We start from the raw sequence: 24,019 nt of genomic DNA, 5'->3' as shown, positions 1-24,019 counted from the left end.
TACACACTTTTGTCACTCTTCTCAGCCCGTCAGACGTATAACATAATAATAATATACGCTTTTACGCCGCTCTCGTGTCTTAGGCGGACCGCTGCACTTCGTCAACACAAACAGACACACAAACACTTTTATAAATCTTATAAGTATATATTCGCCACACGCAAGTACATCTTTCCTGATGGAAATGTCTATTTTGCGTCTACGTATGTCGTATATGTATATATGAATCATAAATCTAATAACTAAAAACGTAATTCACCGCGTGTAATAAAAATAATAATAAATGCATACTATGTGCATGTGCGGCGCTGCGGGTATGTATATTATAATAATGTTCGAGGAGGAGTCGCAGTCGTCACATTTTATATATTGCAGTATATTGTCGTCATTCCCCGCTTCAACTCGCGTGTATAGGCGAGAGCCCGGGAGAGTGCATTACGTTCGTATACATTTGTGTGCCTGTGTGTGTGTGTGTGTGTGTGTGTGTGTGTGTGTGTGTGAGCGCGCACACGTAACCTCTTGATTTATAGACACGACGATGTCGATGGTAATTAAAGTGGAAAAAAGAGGGGCAGATGTCCCTAGTGTGCGGCGACAGCGGAGGTCGTGTGTATCATCATCGTCATCGTCAATATCATCGCCACATTATACTAGCGTGTGTATACGCACTGTGCTTCGGCGATGATGTTTAAGCACTTTTATATTATATTACATGCCAAAGTACTCTGCAGCAGTATATTAGCTATAATATGTTGCGTCGGTCAAACAGATAATATTGTGTGACTAAAGTATCGAAATATTCGAAATATAATATTTAAAGAAGTTGTAGGTATTAGTATCGTTATCTTTCAATCGCGTAATTTATATATATATATATACAAACTAAGAAATAGTCCGTTCAACCAAATAGTCCTACCGACTCGCGTTAACACCAGTTATTTTATAAGAGCTTTTCTTAGAAATCAAAGACATTTTGGGAAATCCTTAGACTGAAAACAAAAATCCAATTCAAAAATTGATATTCGTGCAATATGATATTTCTGTCTGTGACATTTAGACTTTTCATATTTTTTTTTTGAATATCTATTTACAGTATTTTCGTATCGATATTGGCTGATATTTTTATGAATCAACAGTTTTTATTTTTTCATACTCACAATGGTTACGAGAAATATTAACATTATAGGTAGCACACGTAGACGTAAGTTACTATTTTTCGTAAACATTCAAACTTCCATATATTTTACAATAGCTATTTTATGTCAAGCCAACATAACTTGTGCGATGTCTATGTTATGTTGAATATAGTTGTATTCAACTATATTACGTAGGTTAGGTATATAACGTAGGATATTAGAAATTTGGCATTTTTTCCTAGGTTATTTTTTTGTATATTAATTGTATGATTGCTTAAGTTAGTTTTTTATGTTATTTAATTTGCTTTGTCATAAATTTGGGATTCTTATTAGTTTTTAAATACGATTTTTTACGAGTAAGTCGATTAGGCCCTATAAGCACTATATATATTTTTTAATGTATGTGTGTATACGTGTTGACGATCTGTTTACATCGGCCAGGAAGCGATTTCCGACTGTAGGCCCGGATTAGACATGGAAAAGGACGTATAGATTTATTGTCGTGCAGCCTCCGGGTGTATGTGTCTAAGTCCAGAGATCTAACGATTTTTTTCCCGCCATGTGCATTGACGACGACGACGACGACGACGACTACGATGTCGAACCCTATGTATGATATATAATGTAATATAACAAACGTGCGTGTACACGCGGATTTTGCACGGGCCTCGCTTCTGAGGGGGTGGTCGGGGGGGTTGACAGCTGATCTTTTATTGCAGCAGCTTTCTGCGGCGGCGGCGGGAGGACGGGGAAGCCGTTTATTTATGATATCATATACGTGTGTGCGCGCGTGTAATATATATATTTTTTCTCGCCCCGTTGTTGCGGCAAAAGACATAAATCAGTCAGAGGATATTTTCGACAGGGCCGCCGCCGCCGCCGCCGCCACGGCCGATCAGCGACGTGCGAGCAGCAGCAGTTCGTCAGTACCCCGACGGACGGATGGCCATTAAAATTATTAATTACATAAATAACGCGCGCTCTCACCCCAACTGTATCACACACACACGCACAATCTTTTGATGTCAAACCGATAGGACATAAATTACACAATTTTTTTCCGTCCCCTCTTCCCGCTACACCCCCCTCGTAACGATATTTTCAAATACACTACTGTATGTTATAACGCGCGCGCCGGCCGCTTTTGTCTCGACCGCGTGTGCCCACGTAATATATATTATCAAACAAATATATATATATATATTAAGTCGACGTCACCGTTTTATCGGGGTGTCGTGTGATTCTATTGAATTTCGAGGAAAAAAATCACTTTTTTTCCTACCGAAATCCTCAAACGCATAAAACACAATCATATAATAATATATAATATCATATTTTTATATAGATCATAATTAGGCGACCCATTCAAATCCCCGATAACGGCCGGTTATATCTACCCGCGTTTGTCATGTCTACCCGTATATAATACATACGTATTATTCATCGCTACCGGGTTCACACATATTCAGCGTCAGTGACTACATATATTTTTCAAGAATTTAAAAAAAAAACCGTTTTGGGAGATACCAAATAAACGTTATAACCGTTGAGTATATGGTTTTGTTGGTTAGGTATTAATACTAATTAATTTTTGGTTTAAATAAATGATATTTTAGTCAAACGTGTAGGGTGTAAATATAAATTATGTAAATCGTGCACTGCTACAATAGTACACATATTATTATATATATTTTTTTCTTAATATATCTTACTTTAGTTGGCTTTCTTCTACCAACATATTATATTAATGGAAAAAACTAAATGAGTTCGGATCTACTCTATAGATTATACGCGTACATCGCGCATTTGAATATCAAGTTTAACGTGCTCAGTGATCACAGTTCGGTTTTAGACGAGAGCTAGCCGTGCAGTAGTAGTGTATACATTGAAACATGTACTAAAACTACGTGTCCATCGTAAAAATAATCGTTTCTGCCACCGCCACTGCCGATGACACTGTAGAAAACCATGTGCTTGTATTATATGACATGTTTCGTTTTATTACATCACTTGTGTGTTTTCGGTCGCGTCGCAGGTGCTCTCGTCGGCCGGACGTTATAATATTTAATAATGCGTTTTGAAGACGATAAAGGAGAGATAGAGTGAGTGAGTAAGCAAGAAAGAGATAAAAAAAGAGAGAGAGAAACGATTTCGAAGCCCTCCTGACGTATACACACTAACCCGATGTGTTATGTACACCGTAGTATTATAATAAATATATATGTATACTATGTTCTCGGCGGTGGCCAATAAAATCGTAAAAAAAAAAAATAACACGAAAAAACGCCGCACAATGATGATAATTTACGGACGATTTATTTATTTTTTGCTTTACCGCGAGTTACGAGTGGCAGTTGGGCGTACTATTGAGTGGAGTACAATATGCACACGTATACGTCTACGCGTTTGCTAGTGTGCAGTTCGTGCGCGTGTGTTTATTTTTCGTATTTTTTGAGAACGTACCAAGAAGTTTGTAGACTAGGTGAATTGGGTCGGTAAAATTAACTGGCGCGCACGTGTGCGACAGGCCGCGCCCGGCGGTGGCGGAAAATCAAAATAAATCAACCTGCCGACGAACACAAATATAATAATATGACTCGTTTCACGCACGAAGATTTATGCCACGACAGCAAAGTGCTGTCGACTCAGTTGCGAAACTTCAAAATCAAAATAATAATAATAATATTCTCGATTTACTATAGGTATGATACCTACAGTTTTGGACGCGCGCATTATGATATATTATATTTGGAACGATTAACGATATCCAAAGCCAGCCGGCTGGGATACTCGGGCCAACGATTTGCGGTTTCATTATAAATTCCTATGTCGAATAATATATATAATATATAATAATATGACCGCGACACGAAAGAAAGCACGACCTACCTACCGCGCACGCGCATACCTATGTACACACAATATATAATACTGCATAATATTGAGTACACTTATATGTGTACTGGCTCGTGTTCATTAGCCGAGTTATGTCGTCGTCTGGCCTGCCTCTCCTCCACTCGTTCGCCGCCCGGGATAAGGATAACTACCTAACCGTTGATTTAAGAACATTGATTACCGCTCACGTATATACGTTGTCGTCTCGTGTATAATCATATATTTTTATATATTATATACGTATAGAGGTTACGTTTCCCAGCAGATAATCGTATTTGTATACGGTCTGCAGAGTGATACTTCGCTGAACCGGCGGAAAATTCGCATTCGCCGAATGGGACCAAGTCGTACACGTTTAATAATTGTCCGTAATTTCCCGCATCGACAACAATTTCGGTGGGATCGAGTTAAGTCCAGACGTCTTCGTTATGATGCCGCCTGCAACGGTACGTGTATAAAAATTCGATTACCCGCAGACGACCAGTGACGGTGCATTAGGTATGCGGCGCGTACATTACAGGTATATATAAAATTCCGCCACGCAGTAATAACGCATTTATTTATGTATATATATATATATATAATATATTTGCCCCATAACGCATGTCATATGTAATAATAATATGTGCAATGTGCATCTGTATATACGTTGCGGCCGCAGCACCAGTGCGTATCACACGACCCGATTGTCGGGAAAACAAACGCACACACACACACACACGCACATTACATACAAACATACATAACAAACACACTTGCGTTATATTTACATGCTGCCTGTGCCGATTGGCCGACCGGGGCCCGTCCATTTGGGGCGGGGGGCCGGCCGTGCGTTGCGCGTATAATACCTGACGACGGACCGCCGGACGGACGGACAGACGCGTACGCATTCACTCGCCACCACGTCCCCCCGGCCCGGTGGCGGCGGCGTTTGCATCGGTAATGAGGTGGTGCTGCGCCGAGAGTTACGCGTCGTTTGCGTATACACACACAAACAACACACACAACACACACATGTACAATAATATTATTATACCTGCGGCGCGTCGTACAGGTATTATACATATCAATATATTATTATGTGCACACATGGAGTCCACGGGCAGTGTGTCGTGCGCAGACTTACGCTATTGTGTTGTTGGTGCATCGGCGCGTCGCTTTTGTTTAATCGATTTATCACCGCCCGATAGCCCCCGCCCCCCCCCCCGTTACCCGCCCGTGGGTCATCCGACAAGACGACACCGTACGGAGGTATACGTTCAATGCGTACATGTTCACGTCTCGCAGCCACGGCCAATGATGGTTTTCGTACCCATACGGTTTTTTTCAACCCGCGCGCGGACCGGTTTGTTGCGCGCCCGGGAATCCGCGACTCCGGCCGGTTGCCTCTCCGCCACCGCTGCCCGAAATTTTCGACCGTCCGATTTCTCCTCTCCCGACCGGGTCGCGGTTTTTTTTTCTCGTTTTCGCGCAAACCTCGCGGCCAGGCGACGACACGGTCATCGCTCATTTTGACAATTCAATGGGACCAAAAACGCTAGCCGGTAATAAACTCGCGACCATATATATATATGTATAAATATATATACTTACTCGTATCTATATATATATATATATACATATATATGTCACGTGTACGCAGCTAGGTTATAAATTTCGAGCCATCGTGCGCGTGCAGGAGATTTATGGCTGTGACGATCGTCGATATAATATACGTACGAAGGTATATTATATCTGCTTGCAAGTCTGTCGAGAGCTCGCGTCTTTTTTTTTTTCTACAACGAACGGATGCGTCGCGGTTTAGCTGTGGTGGTGTCGGTTTCCGCGGACAACATGGCTAGGCGGCGATGAGCGTGTGAGGACGATCGAAAGTGGTCAGAAAAAACTTACAGTTTGCCGGTGGTGATCGGACGCTTTTTAAATATATATATATATATATATATATTTAAAAAGAAAAAAGCCATTGACGAGAACTGAGGTTACCGAGGAGTTGCTGATTGACAAAAGGTGTAGGAATTTCCGACCAACACCGTGTCGCCGTCGCATAAGACGTCAAATATCGCGTTTATTCGTTTATTCTTTTGTCGTCAACCAGTTTGACCGGGCCCGTCGTCCCCCGCCATAAATCACGCGTCGCCGCCGCTCTCGAACAACGCTCGCGCACAATGGCCGCGTCTCGGGATTGCACAATATGTGCGCTCGTATTATTATTATTATTATTATTATTATACCGAAGGCAATAATATAATATAATGTATGGTATTATATTCGCGTACGTGTGTGTGCCCCTGTTGATTTTCCGCCGCATCATTTATAATACCTTTTGCCGGACGTTTTTCTTATTATTTTCGCCAACACGCGTGTCGTGTATAATATATATCCATAACTCACCTACCTGGCCGTTTTATATTATTATTTTATACCGGGGTATGTGAACTGTACACATGTATGTAGGGTGTGCGGTTCGTCGTCGTCGTAGTATTAATCAATCGACAGTGACGCCAGTCACCAGGCAATAATTTGACGCGGCCGAGATACTCCGAGGAATGCTAATGGTCCAGCCATCGGACCGGTGTCGAACGCGTTTCCCTAATCTGTTTTTCGCTCCTTCCAGTGAATAAAGAAAGTTTTATTTCACTATATACGTCGAAGTATTGAACGTCCTTGCAGAACTATAAAGGTTTGGTTAGTCTTGAGATATTCGAATGAAAATGAACCGTTATTGTCGTTTTATCTAGTTACGTAGCTATCCCTCCCCCACTCGTCGAAGAACATACATTAGGACGTATTTATGCAAAAACATATTTGTCATAATATGCTACAGATTTTTATAAAATATGTTGTCATAAAGTTTTATCTCACATTAATTGATATATTTATATGAAAATTGATGACTGGAATTTAGTGTATATGAAGCCCCCGTAAGTTATATTTAAGCATAATAATTAAAACACAAAACATCCCATAAAAAAAACCTGATTATGTTTGTTTATCTTTATGATGTTTAAAACAATAAATGTCGACCAAACAACATGACATATTTAAATTTGATATATCAGTTAATCTACTCTAATATATTTTATACCAACAAAACGAAATGGTCTATCTAACGAATGTTTTTTGCATTTGTTCAGACGAATACGACCGTAACATGCAAATAATATGCATATATATATATAATAAAACGTCCTTTACTCGTGAAGATCGTTCTCTTATTGTAAATAGTATGAAACGCACTGTACTCGACCTCGCGCGTTCATTGCAGTCGTCGGACACTAACCTATCTGCCATGCTGAAGACACACACACACACGCGCGCGCGCGCGCTTTAATAATAATATACGCGTACCTACGATTTATATTACGTAGAATGCTGCCTGCAGCACAAGAGTTAAGCCATTGTTTCGGATAGTCCGTCGCAAAAATTGAAAAGCGTTTAACGACGGCGACGACGATGAGACAATACCGCTACACGAGCGCGTACATATGCAAATGTGCTACGGAATTTGCATACAAACGCCGCTTTCGGTGTACGGTATGGCGATCGAAAGGAAAAAAAAGGGGACGGCCGATATGTTATTATAATATGCCTATACATCTGCAGCGGCGTGCGGAATGAAAAAAATTGTTTTATTGTGTGCTCGATCCGACTCGAGGACAACGCGCCGCCTCCGTTCATTCGTTTATATATTCTTATTATTATGGAATATAGGCACGTCGTGAAGTCTGTTGTCGCGAGGGAATAACACACGTTGTGCGTAAGTTTGTGCGATCTCTCGATTTTCGTCGTGTTACTAATCGGTATAATATAGGTACCTCTGCAGTATACGTATTATAACATAGTCGCGTGTGCGTGTTGGGTTGACTGATGGACTGACGTCGAGCGGCTGCTGCTGTATCCGCTAGACAGAAGAATATATTATCGTTATTATTATATTATTATGATTATTATTGTGTTTATATTGTGTTGTACAACCGTGTGTATGTACACGGCGTGCGGTGAGGAACGTGCGCGGGACGACTGAAAAAGGGGTTTGAGGTGACAAATGAGAATTAAACAGACAGACGGCTCGCGCGAGCGCTTCACCCCGAGTAAAAGGGCGCGGGAGTCTTGGTATGGGTTAGCGCGGAGGGTAGAAAACGCAACGACGTTATGCAGGCACCGCCGCCGGTAACTTAATGTTTAACGACATCACGTTAATTGGTGCGGTTACCAGAGTTGACAATTAATTTACGAGTCTGTTTGTTTTGGCGGTCCTGTCGTCGTCGACGTCACCGCCTAATTTAGACCTTTCGAAAACGAATTGCCGCCGCACCGGCTGATTACGTTCCATGTGCTATAACAGTAATATAATAATTATATTATATTATTATACTTATTAGTTATTACGTACGTTATTTACTCTTGTCAGTGGACGTTTTTCGCTATTTTCGTATTAGTATTAGGTACGTAATGTATTTAATATTGGGTATCACCACCACCAGGGTAATATGTGACTTACCGTTTCCATATATATAGTAATTGCGCTGATTTTTGCGTAGATTACCGCCTGCGAGTGCGCCACTATAGAAAGACGATCGGACCGGGGATAACAACCGCGCACCCATACAATAATTATAGTACATATAACCGACAAGCCGGTCGTGAGCTTGTGCCTTTGGATAGGTTTGGCGATAATAAGATGCGGTGGCAACGGCGGGTAACGACCACTGTGGCCCGTGAGGAGTGGCGCTGACCGGTGGCGCTGAAACATAAATATAATAATAATAATAATAATAATAATAAAAAAAAAAAATCGGACCATCACGACCGTGCTGGTGAACAATAGACGATAAATCAGACCAATTAAACGATATTTTCTTTTTCTCCGCATTCCGCGCACACATACTATATTAATATATATTAGCCACCGTCGCCGCTTCGACGGATTTAAAAACAAATAATAAATAAAATAACCCGTAGACGGCGCGGTAAGAATATAATAATATATAAGAAGAGAAAAAAACATGCCGCGCGCGCGAGCCTAATGATCGAGGAAAGCGTGTGGTGTGGTTTATTGGAAGCGTCGTCTCTGAATGTTCATTTCATCGCATTATATTAATACTTGTACACCATTATAATGCTGAACATACACATTTTTCCTCGACTTCTCTTCGCGGCGGCCGTGTACGAGAACTTTTCGCAGCGCTGCACAATGGGCGCGGGCATCATTCCGGCGGGGCGAACGGGTACGACGGTGATGTCGACGGTTTTAAGTTTTCTTAAATAACCCATTCGTTTTTATCGGGCCATCTGCAAGGCGTTAAGACAATAGGCTTTGGGTCGTGACGACTTTGGACAGGTTCGAGAGAGATCCGCCCCAGGTTTTATTGTTTTTATATCGTTATCTAGCGCATTCGATCTTGAGGGTTTGTCGGCCCGGAAAATTCGCGACCCCCATTGTCCTCTTCTTTAACTACACAGCAGAGTCCGCACACAAAAATAATGAATTCCTCTGCACCGAGACCTCGTCTCGTCTGTGCACGCTAAAGTTTTTTTCCTCATACCATGCCATTATATTATTATTATTATTATTTTCTCTATCTCTCTCTCTCTCTCTCTCACTTTATTCTTTTTTTCCGGGACGTCTAAGAATAAAATGCGTTGATCAAAAAGGCGAACGTCTGCGGAGATAATAAACTCTTCTGGGTCTTTTTTTTTTTAGTAAATTTTTAGTTTTTACACTGCTTGTGCGCCCGTTTTGTTCTGCGCTCATTTCGCGACAACGCTCTGTTACGGTAGATTAATAGGGCGGTGTATAATACAATAATATAAATATATATTAGTGGTGATGGCCGGCTCGTTAAGGGAGGAGAGCGATCGCAACTCGCGAGTATACAATCTGCACTGTACGCGGAATGACTTCGGTGTGTATCGTTTTTTTTCTAGAAAAAAAGATCATTGACAGCCAACGCCGTACAAATAAGTACAAACGATCCGTCGTTGGGCGGGTGTTTGACGACGACGACGTCGCCGACGCGTACAGTTAATCTAAACGTCGGTTCGACAGCAGCCCATTATTTCAAATTAGACTCTCATCTCAAACCGTGCGGGCCGATAGGATAAACGATCCTATTGCGTGCATCGTACTCGCGCAAGCACTGTAGTAACACACATACACATATTATACACTTGCAATTATAATGTATAACGAGACCGCTGCCGACCGTCTCAATCCCTGCAATTACACGTTGTTATAGATCTATATAAGTTTATTACCATTATTATGTCGACATTTTTCTCACTTTATCTCTGCCCTCCCTAAATATTACCTTTACTTTACCGTCGGTGCTTTAACTTAACATTCGTTTTGATTTTTCCAGGGGAAGGTGGTGAAGGTGAAGAGCCACCAGCGGGATATCAAGAAGACGACGGTGGCTGTCCGGAAGACGACGAGGACGAAGAGGAAGAAGAGGAGGAAGGCGTGTCTGGTGGATCGTCCGGCTCGCCACCGAGGTCTCCGATACCGTCGAGCACGGACGTCGAACAAGACGTCGCAGTGGCTAACGAGCGTTTGCCTCTGAGGTCAGTATCCTACCATAAAATATACCCAATAACATAATAATATTATACAGTTACGATTTATCGTTTTAGCACGATATATGTATGATATATATTATATTTATATATATATTATATTAATATTGTATATTTAAATTGATACGTGATGTAGGTACGAATCCCCCTCCCCCTTCGCACTTACCTAATGAACACGAAAACGCGTTCCGATCCGTCGGCGGTAATTTTCGTATTTAGGATTTATGTCTCTTGAATCGTGTGAGCGTTCCATATTATCCGATTCGTAATAATTAATGACTGTGTTATAATAATTCTTCGCGCCAGAAATATTATAATAGTATTATTGCGATTTACAGTCGTTCGGAGTCGACGAAGTCTATATAATTTATAAAACGACCAACAGATTATTAATTTTCGAATAGTCGTGAATTATTATTGTTATTATTATTATAATTATAATACAGACGATCGTTTTCTGATCCCGGTCGTCGTATATAATACAATCTTAATTAAAACGTATAATTTAATCACGCACGAATAATATCGCTGTGTTCTATAAATATAATATATAAGACTGTGATAATAATAATTATTACCATCGATACGGTTCGTTTAATTGGGCCTTGACATTATACTCTCGGTAGGAATGCCATTAAATTTATTCTGGTAAAATGGCCGATTTTACGCAATGTCACACACGTCTCGTCGATTAAACAAAAACGCCTCGGCCATAAATCTGGTTTGATGAATATGTGAACGTGTCTATGTACTTCAACGTCTTTGAATGTCAATTAATGCGCATATTATTTTTTTCGTCATATTATTATTTATTCGTAAATATATCATAAAAATATCAATATTTTTAATATTCTGATGTATTTTCGATAGCTAAACGGTTTCATGGTTTCGTGTCCGCATAAAATTATTATTTTCAAACCATCACGTCGCACACATAAAATAATATGACATTATACCGTTACTGCGCATTCAAACATTTTTTAACGAAAATAAATCTAAATCGAGTAGAAAAAATAGATAAATAAATAAACGTTGAAATTCGGCAATGCAATTTCGACCGAGGACGACAATATATATTAATAATAATTCGTCCGAAAAACTCTTTAAAATATGTATATATATATATATACATATTATAAGAAATGCTATCGGCGGCCCCCATCGTACCATTAAAAAAAAAAAAATAAAATAATAAAAAAAACGTTCCGAATGTCGACTATGGCGAACGGTGAACAGTGTCGTCGTCATCGAGCGCCTCGTAATGTGCTCAGGGTGTGTTGGTTTTGCCCGTTCATTTGAATTTTCATTTAGTCTTGGTTCGCGGCGGAGAGATGGCGGGACTCTTCGACTGATTTACGATAATGGCTCGGGTGCCGCCTCTCCTGCAGCGGCGGATAATTTCTTTTTTTTTCGCCTACGCTCCGCGAAAGGAAGTTCCGGGCGCGGAGTAGAAACCGACAGTGTGTAGAGCGGTGCTATATAATATAGGGGCGGTGGTGACGAGAGCGGGAAAAAACTGTTATGACCTCCCCGCTGGGAACGTCAACTTTGTACTTTGGATTCGATAATTTTTAAAATATATCGCCCGTTGCTGCTCACGTCGACTATATATACCGCCGCCACCGGGGCACCATGATAACGTCGTCGTTCCACTCACCCGCCGACGCTGTCGAAAGATACACCTTGTCAACTTGAATTCGTGACGGCATTATATTACAATTATTCCGGTTGCGCCGGAGACGACACTGCAAACTCCATAAATTGGTTTTAATGCGGCACTCGACTGAGTTTGTTTTTGCGAGAAAAGTCTTGCCAATATGAAATATTGTTCATTAATCTGTCTTGTTAGCCGGAAATTATTGCCGACGGAGGATCGAGTTCCGGGCGTGCAAATCTATTCCTCTCTTTTTCCTCTCACTCTCTCTTTATACCCTGTTTTACGCTCCGTCCCAACGTCCCGACCCACACCAGAAAAAAGGGTCCTTATATCAAATTCTGAATAATATATATGCGCGTGTGTGAGAACAAGAGTATATGTGTGTGTATATTATGCTCCGAAGTCACCAGGCACCGAGCCAAAATGGCCGCGTGCTAATCATTCGGATTGAAATCTTGTCGCCAACTCAATGTCGGGTTATGCTAATTGTTTCCATTAATTAAACCGACAAAAAAAAAATAATAATAAATAAATAATAATAATGCAGTCGGTTGACTGAAATGTGTAGTTGGCAGATGGTAATAATAAAAAAACACGTCGTAATTAATGGAGAGGAGAAAAAAATATCAAGTAATTTTGATAAACGCCTTCATTAAATCAAGGACTTAGTCAATCTATTCGTGTCAATTTTTATAGTGCGTCTCGATTTCAGACGACATTATATGTCAACCCGGTCATTTGTCTCGTGTATGTTATTTCAGGATTCCAAAAAAAAATTTTGAAGATTGCATGTAAAATGATCCAATGTCTCACTGGAAGCGCGTGTACACTTTAATATAATTCACGTTATATAAATTTAATATCGGCTTTGAATTCGTTTTTTTATTAAATGCATTTTATATATTTACAGTTTAAATTGGAATATAATGTCGAGTAATTTTTAAAACGTGAATGTGCTCTTTTTTATGTTCACAGAGAATCAAACAGTCCATCAAAAATGAGTAGAGGATCACCGAGAAGTGAATCAAGTCTTCCGCCTTACGAAGTACCGTTACTGGCAACTGTGTCTCCGGGACGATCGCCACCATCGTTGGACGTGCTAGATTTCAGTACGAAAAGGCCAGCCAGCCCACCGGCTTCTTCCCAGCCTGCAGCCATGAACCTTAGTAACAACAACGAAGACTCACCGATCGATCTGACTATTAGAAGCAAAAAAATAAAACTCGACCCATCGCCCGTGTCACCGTCCACCGACGCGTACAATCGGATGAGCAGGCCCTGGGCACAATACACTACCCCGGTGATAAGGCCCATATCCAGAGGCGAGATGATGACGCCACCAAGCGATCCGGTGCACATGTGGAACGGTAAGCACGGCAAACTGACGTACGGATCGTTTCCGTCAGCGGCGAGTGACGCTACTAAGGCGCTGGAAAAGATGTGTGAACTGAGTAAGCTTCAAGACGAACCGAGATCGGTACTAGCACCTAGCTCGGGACGTCACAGTGCATGGCAATCACACTGGCTGAACAAGGGAGCTGACCAGACCAAAGACGTGCTCAAGTGCGTCTGGTGCAAGATGAGTTTCCCCACACTGCAGGCTATGTCAACGCACATGGCCGAGACCAAACACGGAACAGCCGCCGCTCAAAGCCTCCAGCCACCCCCGCCACCGCCCCCACCACCTGTGTCTACATCTTCTGGCCACAAAAATGATCTCAACATGTTGATTAAGGAGACAATGCCGTTGCCCAGGAAGTTGGTGCGCGGCCAGGACGTCTGGCTTGGAAAAGGCGCGGAACAGACTAGACAGATACTCAAGTGCATGTGGTGCGGCCAGAGCTTCAGGTCTCTGCAAGAGATGACTACTCACATGCAGCAAACACAACACTACACCAACATAATTTCGCAGGAGCAGATCATATCGTGGAAGTCTGCGGACGAGAACAAATCGTCTAGCGGTGGCAATAACGTGAGCGCCGCGTCCACCAGTTCGCCGGCTAGCTCGGTAAACACGTCTGCCAACCACGTGAGCGCTGTGCTCACGTGCAAAGTGTGCGATCAGGCGTTCAACTCACTCAAAGAGCTGAGTGTACACATGGTGAAGAATGCACATTATAAGGAGCACATGATGCGATCGATTACGGAGGGTAGCAATAGGCGCCGGCAGACGCGGGAGAAGCGGAAGAAATCGCTGCCGGTGCGTAAGCTATTAGAGCTGGAACGGGCTCAGCACGATGTGAAGAATGGTGACGGAGGATATCCGACGTCTGGTGGTGGTTTCAAGGCGGTTAATGACACCAATCACCGTTTGGGCAGGATAATTTGTGAAAAGTGTGGTGAAAAGGTGGATGTTGCCAGCTTCATGGAACACTTGCGGGTGTGTGTTACGATGACTGCTGACCAGAAGAACCTTCTGAAAACCGCATTGATGTCGCAAAATTCGATGTCAGGTGCAACGGCAGAACCGGGCCGAGAGAAGAGACCCAAGAAAGAGCAAGACAGATCTCAAGCGGCAGCTGACCTGTCGATGAATAAACCGACCGTGGCTGCAGCCACCACAGGTTCATCGTCGCCGTCCGTGCTCAATGCCATCGAGAAGCTGATTGAGAAGAGCTTCGACTCGCGGCTCCGTTACGGTACGTCGGCTACAGGCGCTTCAATCGGTGAGAGCATACTTAAGCGTTTGGGAATTGACGAGAGCGTGGACGCCACAAAGCCCATAATGGACGTGCAGGCGATGAGCTTATTGCGAAGCTATCAGTCACTCGGCCGGCACGAGCGGAGTGGCAGCGAGTCAAGCTCCATGTCGCCCGAGTTGGCAGCCATGCGTAGCGATTCGACCACTCCAGACCGTAAGTACGAACCGTCTGAATATCAACGCATGCGGTCTGTGACGCCCAAATCAACGCCCGAGCGGCACAGTTCGCCCAAATCGTCGTCGTCGTCGTCCGGAAAAGGAGGTCACGGTGGCCAGGAGGTCTCCGGTGGCGTAGAAGTCAAGAGTGAGCCGTCCGGCGGGCCAGACGAAGGATGCGTCACAGGGGACTTTGAAGTGAAGAAGGAGTATGTAGATGAAGACGACGCGGTAGTTAAGAGCCCCGCCGAGCGGCGGGCTAGGAGCCGGGAGTCAGCGGAGGGTTCGGTTGCGGACGAGACGAATGGATCGAGTCGAGGTCCGACGCCCACCAATGTCAAAAGTCCGCTGAGTCCAGCTGGCAGTGACAAATCCATGGATAACGGAAAGAAGACCCCGGTCACTTCCAGTAGTCTGGGTGCCCTGTCGTCGATGTTTGAGAGTTTGACTTCGGCTGCCAGCAGTGCAGGCAGCGGATTGTCGTCTTCCGCAAACGGCGATGGCGGTGGTGGAAAAAGTGGTGGAGGCGCCAGCAGCCACCCCCTGGCTGCCCTACAGAAGCTCTGTGATAAGACGGAGAACCACCACCACCCGCACAACCATCATCACCACCACCGGCCCAGCAGCCGTTCGTCGTCTAACGCATCTGCTACCAACGGAGGACCCGCGCAATCCATGTCGCCGCCCACATCCATCACGGGCAGCACCGCTCCTGGTGCTATCTTGGCGTTCAGCTGGGCGTGTAACGACGCTGTCGTAACGGCCGACTCGATCATGAAGTGCGCTTTTTGCGACACACCGTTCATATCTAAGGGTGCGTACCGGCATCACCTTTCCAAAGTGCATTTCGTCAAGGAAGGCATCACGCCCGAACCGATCATGTTGAAACCGGCCTCGTCGTCGTCGTCGTCGGCTGCTGCCGCCGCGTCTGGTCACCAACAGTCTTCTTCGTCGTCCGCAGCCCATTCGCCTTCGCCTTCGCCCTCGTCATCGTCACAACACAAATCGTCTCCAAATCACAACAATAACAACAGCAGTAGCAACAACAACAATAACAACAACAACGGGTCGCCGTCTACTTCGGCCGGTGCTGGTGTCAAGAGTCCCGAAACTAAAAACGGTGGCGGTTACGACGAGAGTCCGCATTCGAAATTCCTCAAGTACACAGAATTGGCCAAACAGCTGTCCAGTAAATACGTCTAGTCAACGCGACAACGCACACAACGCGCGTCCGTTATATTATAAACACGGTGTATACGATGATAACGTTATCATCGTAGTGCCTATGTTATAATATTCTGTATTATACACACATTGTTGATTTCACTTTAATATATAACCGATGTTTGTCCGTTGGTTTTAAATTGTTCATGTGCGAAATCCTCCTCTGTACATACGACATATTATATTCCGTAACGTTTTATGTATGCACATGCCGTACATAATATACAATTTCATTATACGTTTAAAACCTTTATTACGACTTACTACCGTTACTATATTACTACTATTAATACAAGATATAGACGCATAGCGTGATGACGAAAAAAAAAAAAATCATATTTTTTAATATTATGTACCTAATCTCTTCCATGTACGGTGTATGCGAACAGTGGCGTCGAACCCATTAATTAAAAATACAAATGTATACGCGTTAGATAATTAACGAAACAATTGATTGTTTTTAATTTTTATTTTGTTAAACAATTTTTAAGAGAAAACTGATTCGCGGAAACTGATTTTTATCATTTATATATATATATATATATATATATATATATATGTATATTACACATTATAACAACACGCGAACGAATGTCCTTTATATATCTATACGCGTTTATTCGATAATATTATTATTGTGCGCGTCGTTAGGCTAGCGACATTTTATTAAATATGATATATAAAGATGTTAAATTATTTAGTACGATATTTGTAATACAATTACGTTTACGATACGTTTCTGCTCATACGCTATACAAGTGTCCTGTGTTAAAACGGATGTAACTTTAAGGATAAAACATTTTAAAAGGCTGTCACGTCAACTATGTATAACGATTAATGCTTAAGTGTAGAGTTAATTATTTTAATCGACGATAGGTTAAGGATATTCATTTTCCGATTAGACGTTCCGTCTCGCGGAAACCATTCCACTTTGAACTAAACAATATTTATATTTTATAACATTAAAAAAAAACCCACAAAAAAAAAAAAAAAACAAATATGTATACTAAAAATGTTGTTCTTCGAAAACACTGCGTCGCGTTCCTAATCCGACTCGTTTTGTTTACGTCGTTTAACTACAGACATATAAAATAATAATAATTCTAAACAGCGGTACCCTTGATCGGTTTTGCACACTCAAATTTTAATATTCTTTTCATTAGTTCCCCGAAGCACTTAATTATTATTTTTTTTTTTTTTTTATTATAGTTATTACCTAATTATTAATCAGCCAGTAAGCAAAATAGTTACCATTTAAATAATTTTATTAGTTTTGTTGGTTATTATTTAATTTAAGGGGAATGTTTTTTTTTCGTGTAAAGTATTTGTGTCGTAGGTACTTAATTTTTTTTTTACTATAATGTTTTTTTAGGGGAACACTATGATATTAATTTAATTATATTATCAGTTGTTGATGTCAACTACAAAATAATATTTTATCTTTAGGTGTCACAACCAATTGGGAGCCGTGTGAATAGTTTACGACAAATTTCCGTAGGTCATACCGTTTTACAAATTTTTATTTCCATTAAATTCGTTCTTTTAGTTGCGTTATCCATCGTATTAAAATGCAATTATGTTATTATTACTAAATAATATGTAGTCGGTACTCAATATTAATAGTGGCTGATGCTTTTTTTTAATGATAAAAAAAATATTTTAAATTTTCCATATGAATAATATTATTAATCATGTTAAGTAATTTATTATCGAAAACAATTTGTCCTATATAAATAACATATACATGTATACGATTATAAAACATTATTCTATCGGGAAAAAAATACTAATTTTGCCATGTTTTACGTTCGTGTTTTGATTCTATCATATTATTATTATATTGTAGAATTTACTATTTTGTTTACAAGGTTACTATTACGATAAATTATTATTATTATTATTATTATTATTATTATTTTGTTTTTATTTTAAGTTTTTATCAGACTATGAAATACCTTTTGTACATAATTTAAATATATAGTATTAGACGTCAAATACGATTGTAATATAAATTGTACTTATTTATTTATTTATATAAAGAAGTAGGCAATATTTGTTTTAATTTTTAACAAATAATAAAAGACATTTCAATTTGACGTGAGTGATTTGCTTTTTTGTATCCTTTTCAGATTTTCCATTTCTCTAGTGACATCAATAGGTCCTTCCAAATATTGTTACACATATATTATACAGCATAATTGTACTGCCTCAATTCCCGTTGTATTGTTGCTGCAGGTGAGTATCGCGTCCACAAGACATAAAGACAATTTGTTACATGAAATTTCAATAAACTAATTGATGTGTTAATTACTTTTATGAAATTTAAATTTAAATAATATAAAATTCAGACATCTAACAATTTAAAATATATTATTCTTTTATATTAATTATTGTTTATCGATAAATATTTTGTTTTTCACCTAACCTAAAACCAATCGCAGTTGAAATTTTCTGAATATTCCAATCCTAAAAAAAAAAAAATAAGAGGTAAGTGTCAGTAGTTGGTTCAGACATAAACATCAAATCCAGTATTGTTATACCTGCAGTTTTAATTATCGCTTGTGTTTTCCGAAACACTAGAAAAACTAGTTGCGCGTTTACTATTTGCGTGTTTGTAAACGCGCAACTAGTTTTTTTTTGCCCGGATGAGTGGACGTTTATAAGCCCTCGTATACAATACATCACCAAGTGCTGACAAGAGGTTTTGTCTTTTCAGTTGGAACTACTAATATGTCTATCGTCCTGTGAACAAAAACCACGCTCGTTATTTGTATAAATATCGCCCGGCAAGCGATCTACAGATTGTACACAGTTTTTAGTGGTCGCGGATCGATACCTTAGGGGGCCTAGAGATTGGGACTCGTGAGTTGTCATCCGCTACGCTAAAAAAAAAAATAACGATGGATTTGTTTTATGATGTCTTATTTTCCATACTATACATGTCATCACTTGTAATGATTGTCTGCGCACAGTTGCACTCGTTAACCGTCAAACAACTCAATAGTCCCATTCCGTTATTATATATTTTGGTACAAACACGAATCAGTTAAAAGCTAACGGTACGTAATATTTTATTATTCTATTTTCGATTAACTATCCTTAATATTTTGATGAAGGTGTCTACGACAACAACAACAACAACAAAAAAAAGAAGTTTTTTTTTAAAATATAAGATAATATCGGGTAATTATTTTAATGGTAGTGCTGAAAATACATTTTCAAACATAATATACAAGTATAAATTGTGAATAGTAAGCTTGATAATATACCGACAACATCCGTTTTTTTTAAAATTATTATTGTAAAATATAAATTGAAAAATGTACTATAGTATTGTTGCGTTTAAAATTTAAATGTTAAATTTAATCTCATTTGTTTTCTTAGATTTTCTCTGAAGTCGGTATTGATTTGTTTGATGTACCTTTATGTAAAAAGGTTTAATAATTCGTATATTAAAATTAAGTGTATTCCATTTTACAAAATAATGAATTTTTATCAAGTGAATTCATTTTAATTCATTCAGTTTCTTTCATCATTATTCATAAAAAACATTTATTATAACTAAATATATGTTTTAAATTGCGTAACCAATATCAATATTATTTTAATCAAATACATTAGAACACACTGTCATTTAAAAAGTTTAACTTCAAAAATGTCGACGGGACTACAAAGTGCAAATCGTATATATGCTCGGTATACTTTATCGTTGTAGAGTTGTTTCTAATAATGAATTTATAATATTTTTCCTTTTATTCAAGGTAAAATATGATAAAAATTTCTATTGTCGATTCGAGAATTTTTTTTTGTCATTAAAATTGGACATCCTTCCGAAAAATCATCGAAATACGCCATTGTTCGTGTCATTATTTCATCGGGGAATTCGTATTTTTTTTACGATAATATTTCGATATATTATCATCGTGTTGTACGAGTGAAGTGGTTTCATCTGTTGTGAATAATTGAGTTCTAAGTTTTAAACGTCAACTTTGACGTTTTGTTCCGTGTCGGCGGTTTCTATTTTTTTCCTACGTGCAAGTACTTACAGGTCTGTACGATTTGGTGTTTTCGTGTTTTTATGACTTCTTCGTTTTAGTGAAGAGTTGTTTTCACACGTGCTCATATTATTATTACCGCCATAGTTTTGTAGTAGGTACATATATAAATATTAGTTTAGTTATATACTGTAATTTTTTATTCTATGACAGTTTATTTATACAGGGAATCCCGCTAGGATTTGCTAATTTAAAGTAGTCGGCGTAGTGCGAATTCCATTATCCGACCACATTAAATTATTAAATCTTTATGGAGTGTTCGGTACCCAAACGGATTCTACACGGGAAACGATGTACCCGCGTACACTCAAACAACTTATAACGCTATGGACACGAAAAAAGCGAGAAAGGTTATTTTTTAATTACATACGTACTGTGCTTAGATGTCGAATGCGTATTGTATCACAGTCTGCAATCGGTTCGTCAAGTTAAGATTATTCTAATTTACGCGTATAGTAATCTTCTACATTATAATATACAAAATGCGATATTTCGTGTATACAAGTAATTACTCAACGTCAAAAATAAAACCAACCAAAAGTCAAATGTACTCAGTGAATTGTACCATACGCACGTAGCTAGGTGCTTTTATTAGCAGATTTGACTATTTTTTTTGTTTACTAAGTAAAATGTGTATTACGATGTACCCGATGTACACCTTAGTCAAAAGTAAACTAAAATAAACACGTTCACGTACTAACACGCACGGCATAATAACATGTTACTCGCTGTAGATCATAATATATGACATCATATTTAAATAATGATTTATAGTTCAACTCGTTATGTACGTGTAGTATATGTGTAACACGATTTGATCGGTACAGTCTAAATAGGTTAAGCGACAGTTTTACTAATTTTTGGGAGAGCAAAATCATAATTTTCGTATTATGTTTTATAGTTGGACATTGGGAGTAAGATTTTAGTAAATAGGAATAGTATTAGATTATGTTACATTAATAGTTTGAGTACTCGAACAGTATTTATTAAAAAGAAAAAACTTCCTTTTATATTGTTATTATAATTACTATGCGTACCTATAACCTATAATACAGTTTTAAAAACTCCAAATGGAGTATTTTATTGTGAATAATATTTAAAATTAGAAGTGACAAATGAGCACCAACAAAAACGGCGCTTAGTCCTTAATTTTTAGTAGTTCTATTAGTAAATGTCACTTGTCAATTAAAAATTAAATAACTTTTATTAGATGGTCAGAAAGACACTGGCGCTTGTGCGTTTGAAAGTCTAAACTATCGGTTATTTCGTAGTATAATACACAATTGAAAAGTCCACTCAACGAATTTTGCCGTATGGTTTATACCATTCAATGTATTTCGGTTAAAGTGCGAATACAAGAAAATTATATCGGAAAATTCCAAATTTCAGGCTTTTATATAAACCGATACATTTTAGAAATATTTTAAAATAACCGGAGATTAGCCGTTTTTTTTTTTTTAAATTTATCCTCGGGTATCACTAAGAACGCGAAAACCGTCAAAACATAGGTGTCATTATTTTCGCGACTAATGACTAATAATTAACGACTAACGGTTTCCGGTCGGCTGGATAATTCTTTTTCCGCCGCACAGGCTCGGCATAATATACGTACTAATGTACTATTTTAGTTGGTGTATACCTTTTTATGTCGTTTTCGCTACCCAACGTTACAATGTGAGGCACAACGACGCGACAAAACGTCTATATATATATGAAATCGTGTGGGTACTATTTCCACAACAATTTCCGGGTACGAACGACATAATAACAATATTTTGTCCGTATAAGCGCGCAGCATACGTTTAACGCCCGCTATGATGTACTCGTATCATTATTGTCGTTATTGATTATCGAACGTCTTTGATCCCGCTCCGGTACAATACGGCATAACGATGCGTGTTGTGGCGATCATCAAAGTACCGGACGGTGTTTATTGCGATCATTAAAAACGACACTGTGCGGAGAGCTCGGCGGCGGCCCGTACAAATGTGCGAGCGAAACGGGCACTGAAGAAAAGAAAATATAATAATAATAATAATAATAATATAGAAATCCATTAAATTGACGGTGACTGATGGTCGTGAGCGCACACATGCGCGTATATATATATATATATATACATAGCGATGATAGTAATAATAACGCGTTGGCCGACCGCATATTATATTATTGTCGTAGTGCGTGTTCGTATAAGGGAACAGTGCTCGTCATTTTTCGCGTAACGATATAAAACGATTTCGAAAAGAGAAAAAAAAAATCGCAATCCGCCGCCGACTAATGTGTACGCGAATTCCGTGCGCGCGATACACAGGTATATAGAGATGATGTGTGTGTGTGTGTGTGTGTGTGTGTGTACAACGTGATATGAGTACCTTCTAACCTAACCCGCTATTATATACGTTTATAGTCTTTACACGCACACACACACACACACACACATACACACATTATTATTACGTAAAGAGTGTATAATAATATCATATGCAGTCAATCGATAAAAAATATTTGTAGTTCGCTCGGTGGCGGGCACGTCGTGTGTAATGATGACGGTAATATGTGCACATCGAGCGTCTTACGAACGGACGCGCAAAATATATTATTTTTTAACATTGGATTATAATCGATCGATATTTTTTGTGGTTAACCTGTTGTAAGTACTCGTTACCAAATGATCCGCTAAATTTCAATAAATGTTTACGATGATTTATTATGAGTATCAAATATTTAATATTGTAATAAATACTTTGTATAATAATATCATGTACACAAATAAATAATGTGTGATTAACACCCAAAAATGTAACTAGTCCGAGAGATCAAATTAGGTTTGATTGGCTGTTTTTAGTACAGTCTTGATCATATCAAATTTCATAATAATATGGTCGATTCTTAGTTTATACTAATATTTTTTGTGAAAACTATTTAAAACTTTATTTTAAAATATTATTGTTCTGTATTCATATTATACTCGTTATCGATATTGTCCACTCGACGGCCTAGGTACCATACTACATTTACTGCAGTGATTATGATTTTTTCAGTAGTTCCGTTTTAGGTTTTGTAATTTTAGATATTATATGAGGCAAAAGTGAGTATTTGGAAAAAATTAAAAAGCAAATTTATTGTGAGCATCGGTCTTACTTTATACTTATCTAATTAACTTAATGATTATTGTTTAATTTACCATTGTTATAAGTTTATAACTTAGCTATTTTGCAGTTAATTTGAAAAGTAATGTTAAGTTAAAATTAAAATTAAATTTTTTTTTTTTTTTTAAACACCTTGATGTATATTCAGTTTTAAAATAACAATAAAGACGAACTAATAATTAACTTGGGTCGTCTGCACTGTATACTTATACATTTTAACCGTGGGCATTCGGCTACTATCAATGGTGGAGTGAACTTTTTATCAGTGGGACGTGAATTGCCATAAACCAAATATTTTATTTGCACAGACCCTTGGGGAGAGAGAAATTGTCCCACACCACCTATAATAGTTTCATGGAAAATGTATTCTACTGCAAATTCTTATTATACTTCAATACAAATAGCTTGTTTATAATTGTATAAATACGATTTTTTTTTTAAGTCTTAAATAAGTATTTTACTAACAAATA

The 24,019-nt window shown here is 39.0% G+C and overlaps 1 protein-coding gene across 1 annotated transcript in view; it reads left to right on the top strand.

Annotated features, from left to right (window-relative positions):
* Positions 1-17,369, top strand: part of LOC113551480 (protein tiptop-like) — a 60,792-nt gene extending 43,423 nt beyond the window's left edge. Inside the window, exons 2-3 of the mRNA XM_026953746.1 lie at positions 10,394-10,595; positions 13,240-17,369. Of these exons, the coding sequence (XP_026809547.1) occupies positions 10,394-10,595; positions 13,240-16,324 (3,287 nt within the window). The 3' untranslated portion in view covers positions 16,325-17,369. The remainder of the gene's footprint in view (positions 1-10,393; positions 10,596-13,239) is intronic.
* The last annotated feature ends 6,650 nt before the right edge of the window (positions 17,370-24,019 follow it).

Source organism: Rhopalosiphum maidis, chromosome 2 (assembly GCF_003676215.2).
Source record: "Rhopalosiphum maidis isolate BTI-1 chromosome 2, ASM367621v3, whole genome shotgun sequence".
Taxonomy (NCBI): domain Eukaryota; kingdom Metazoa; phylum Arthropoda; class Insecta; order Hemiptera; family Aphididae; genus Rhopalosiphum; species Rhopalosiphum maidis.
The sequence above is the reverse complement of the archived record's forward strand: the minus strand, read 5'-3'. Positions and strand labels throughout refer to the sequence as shown.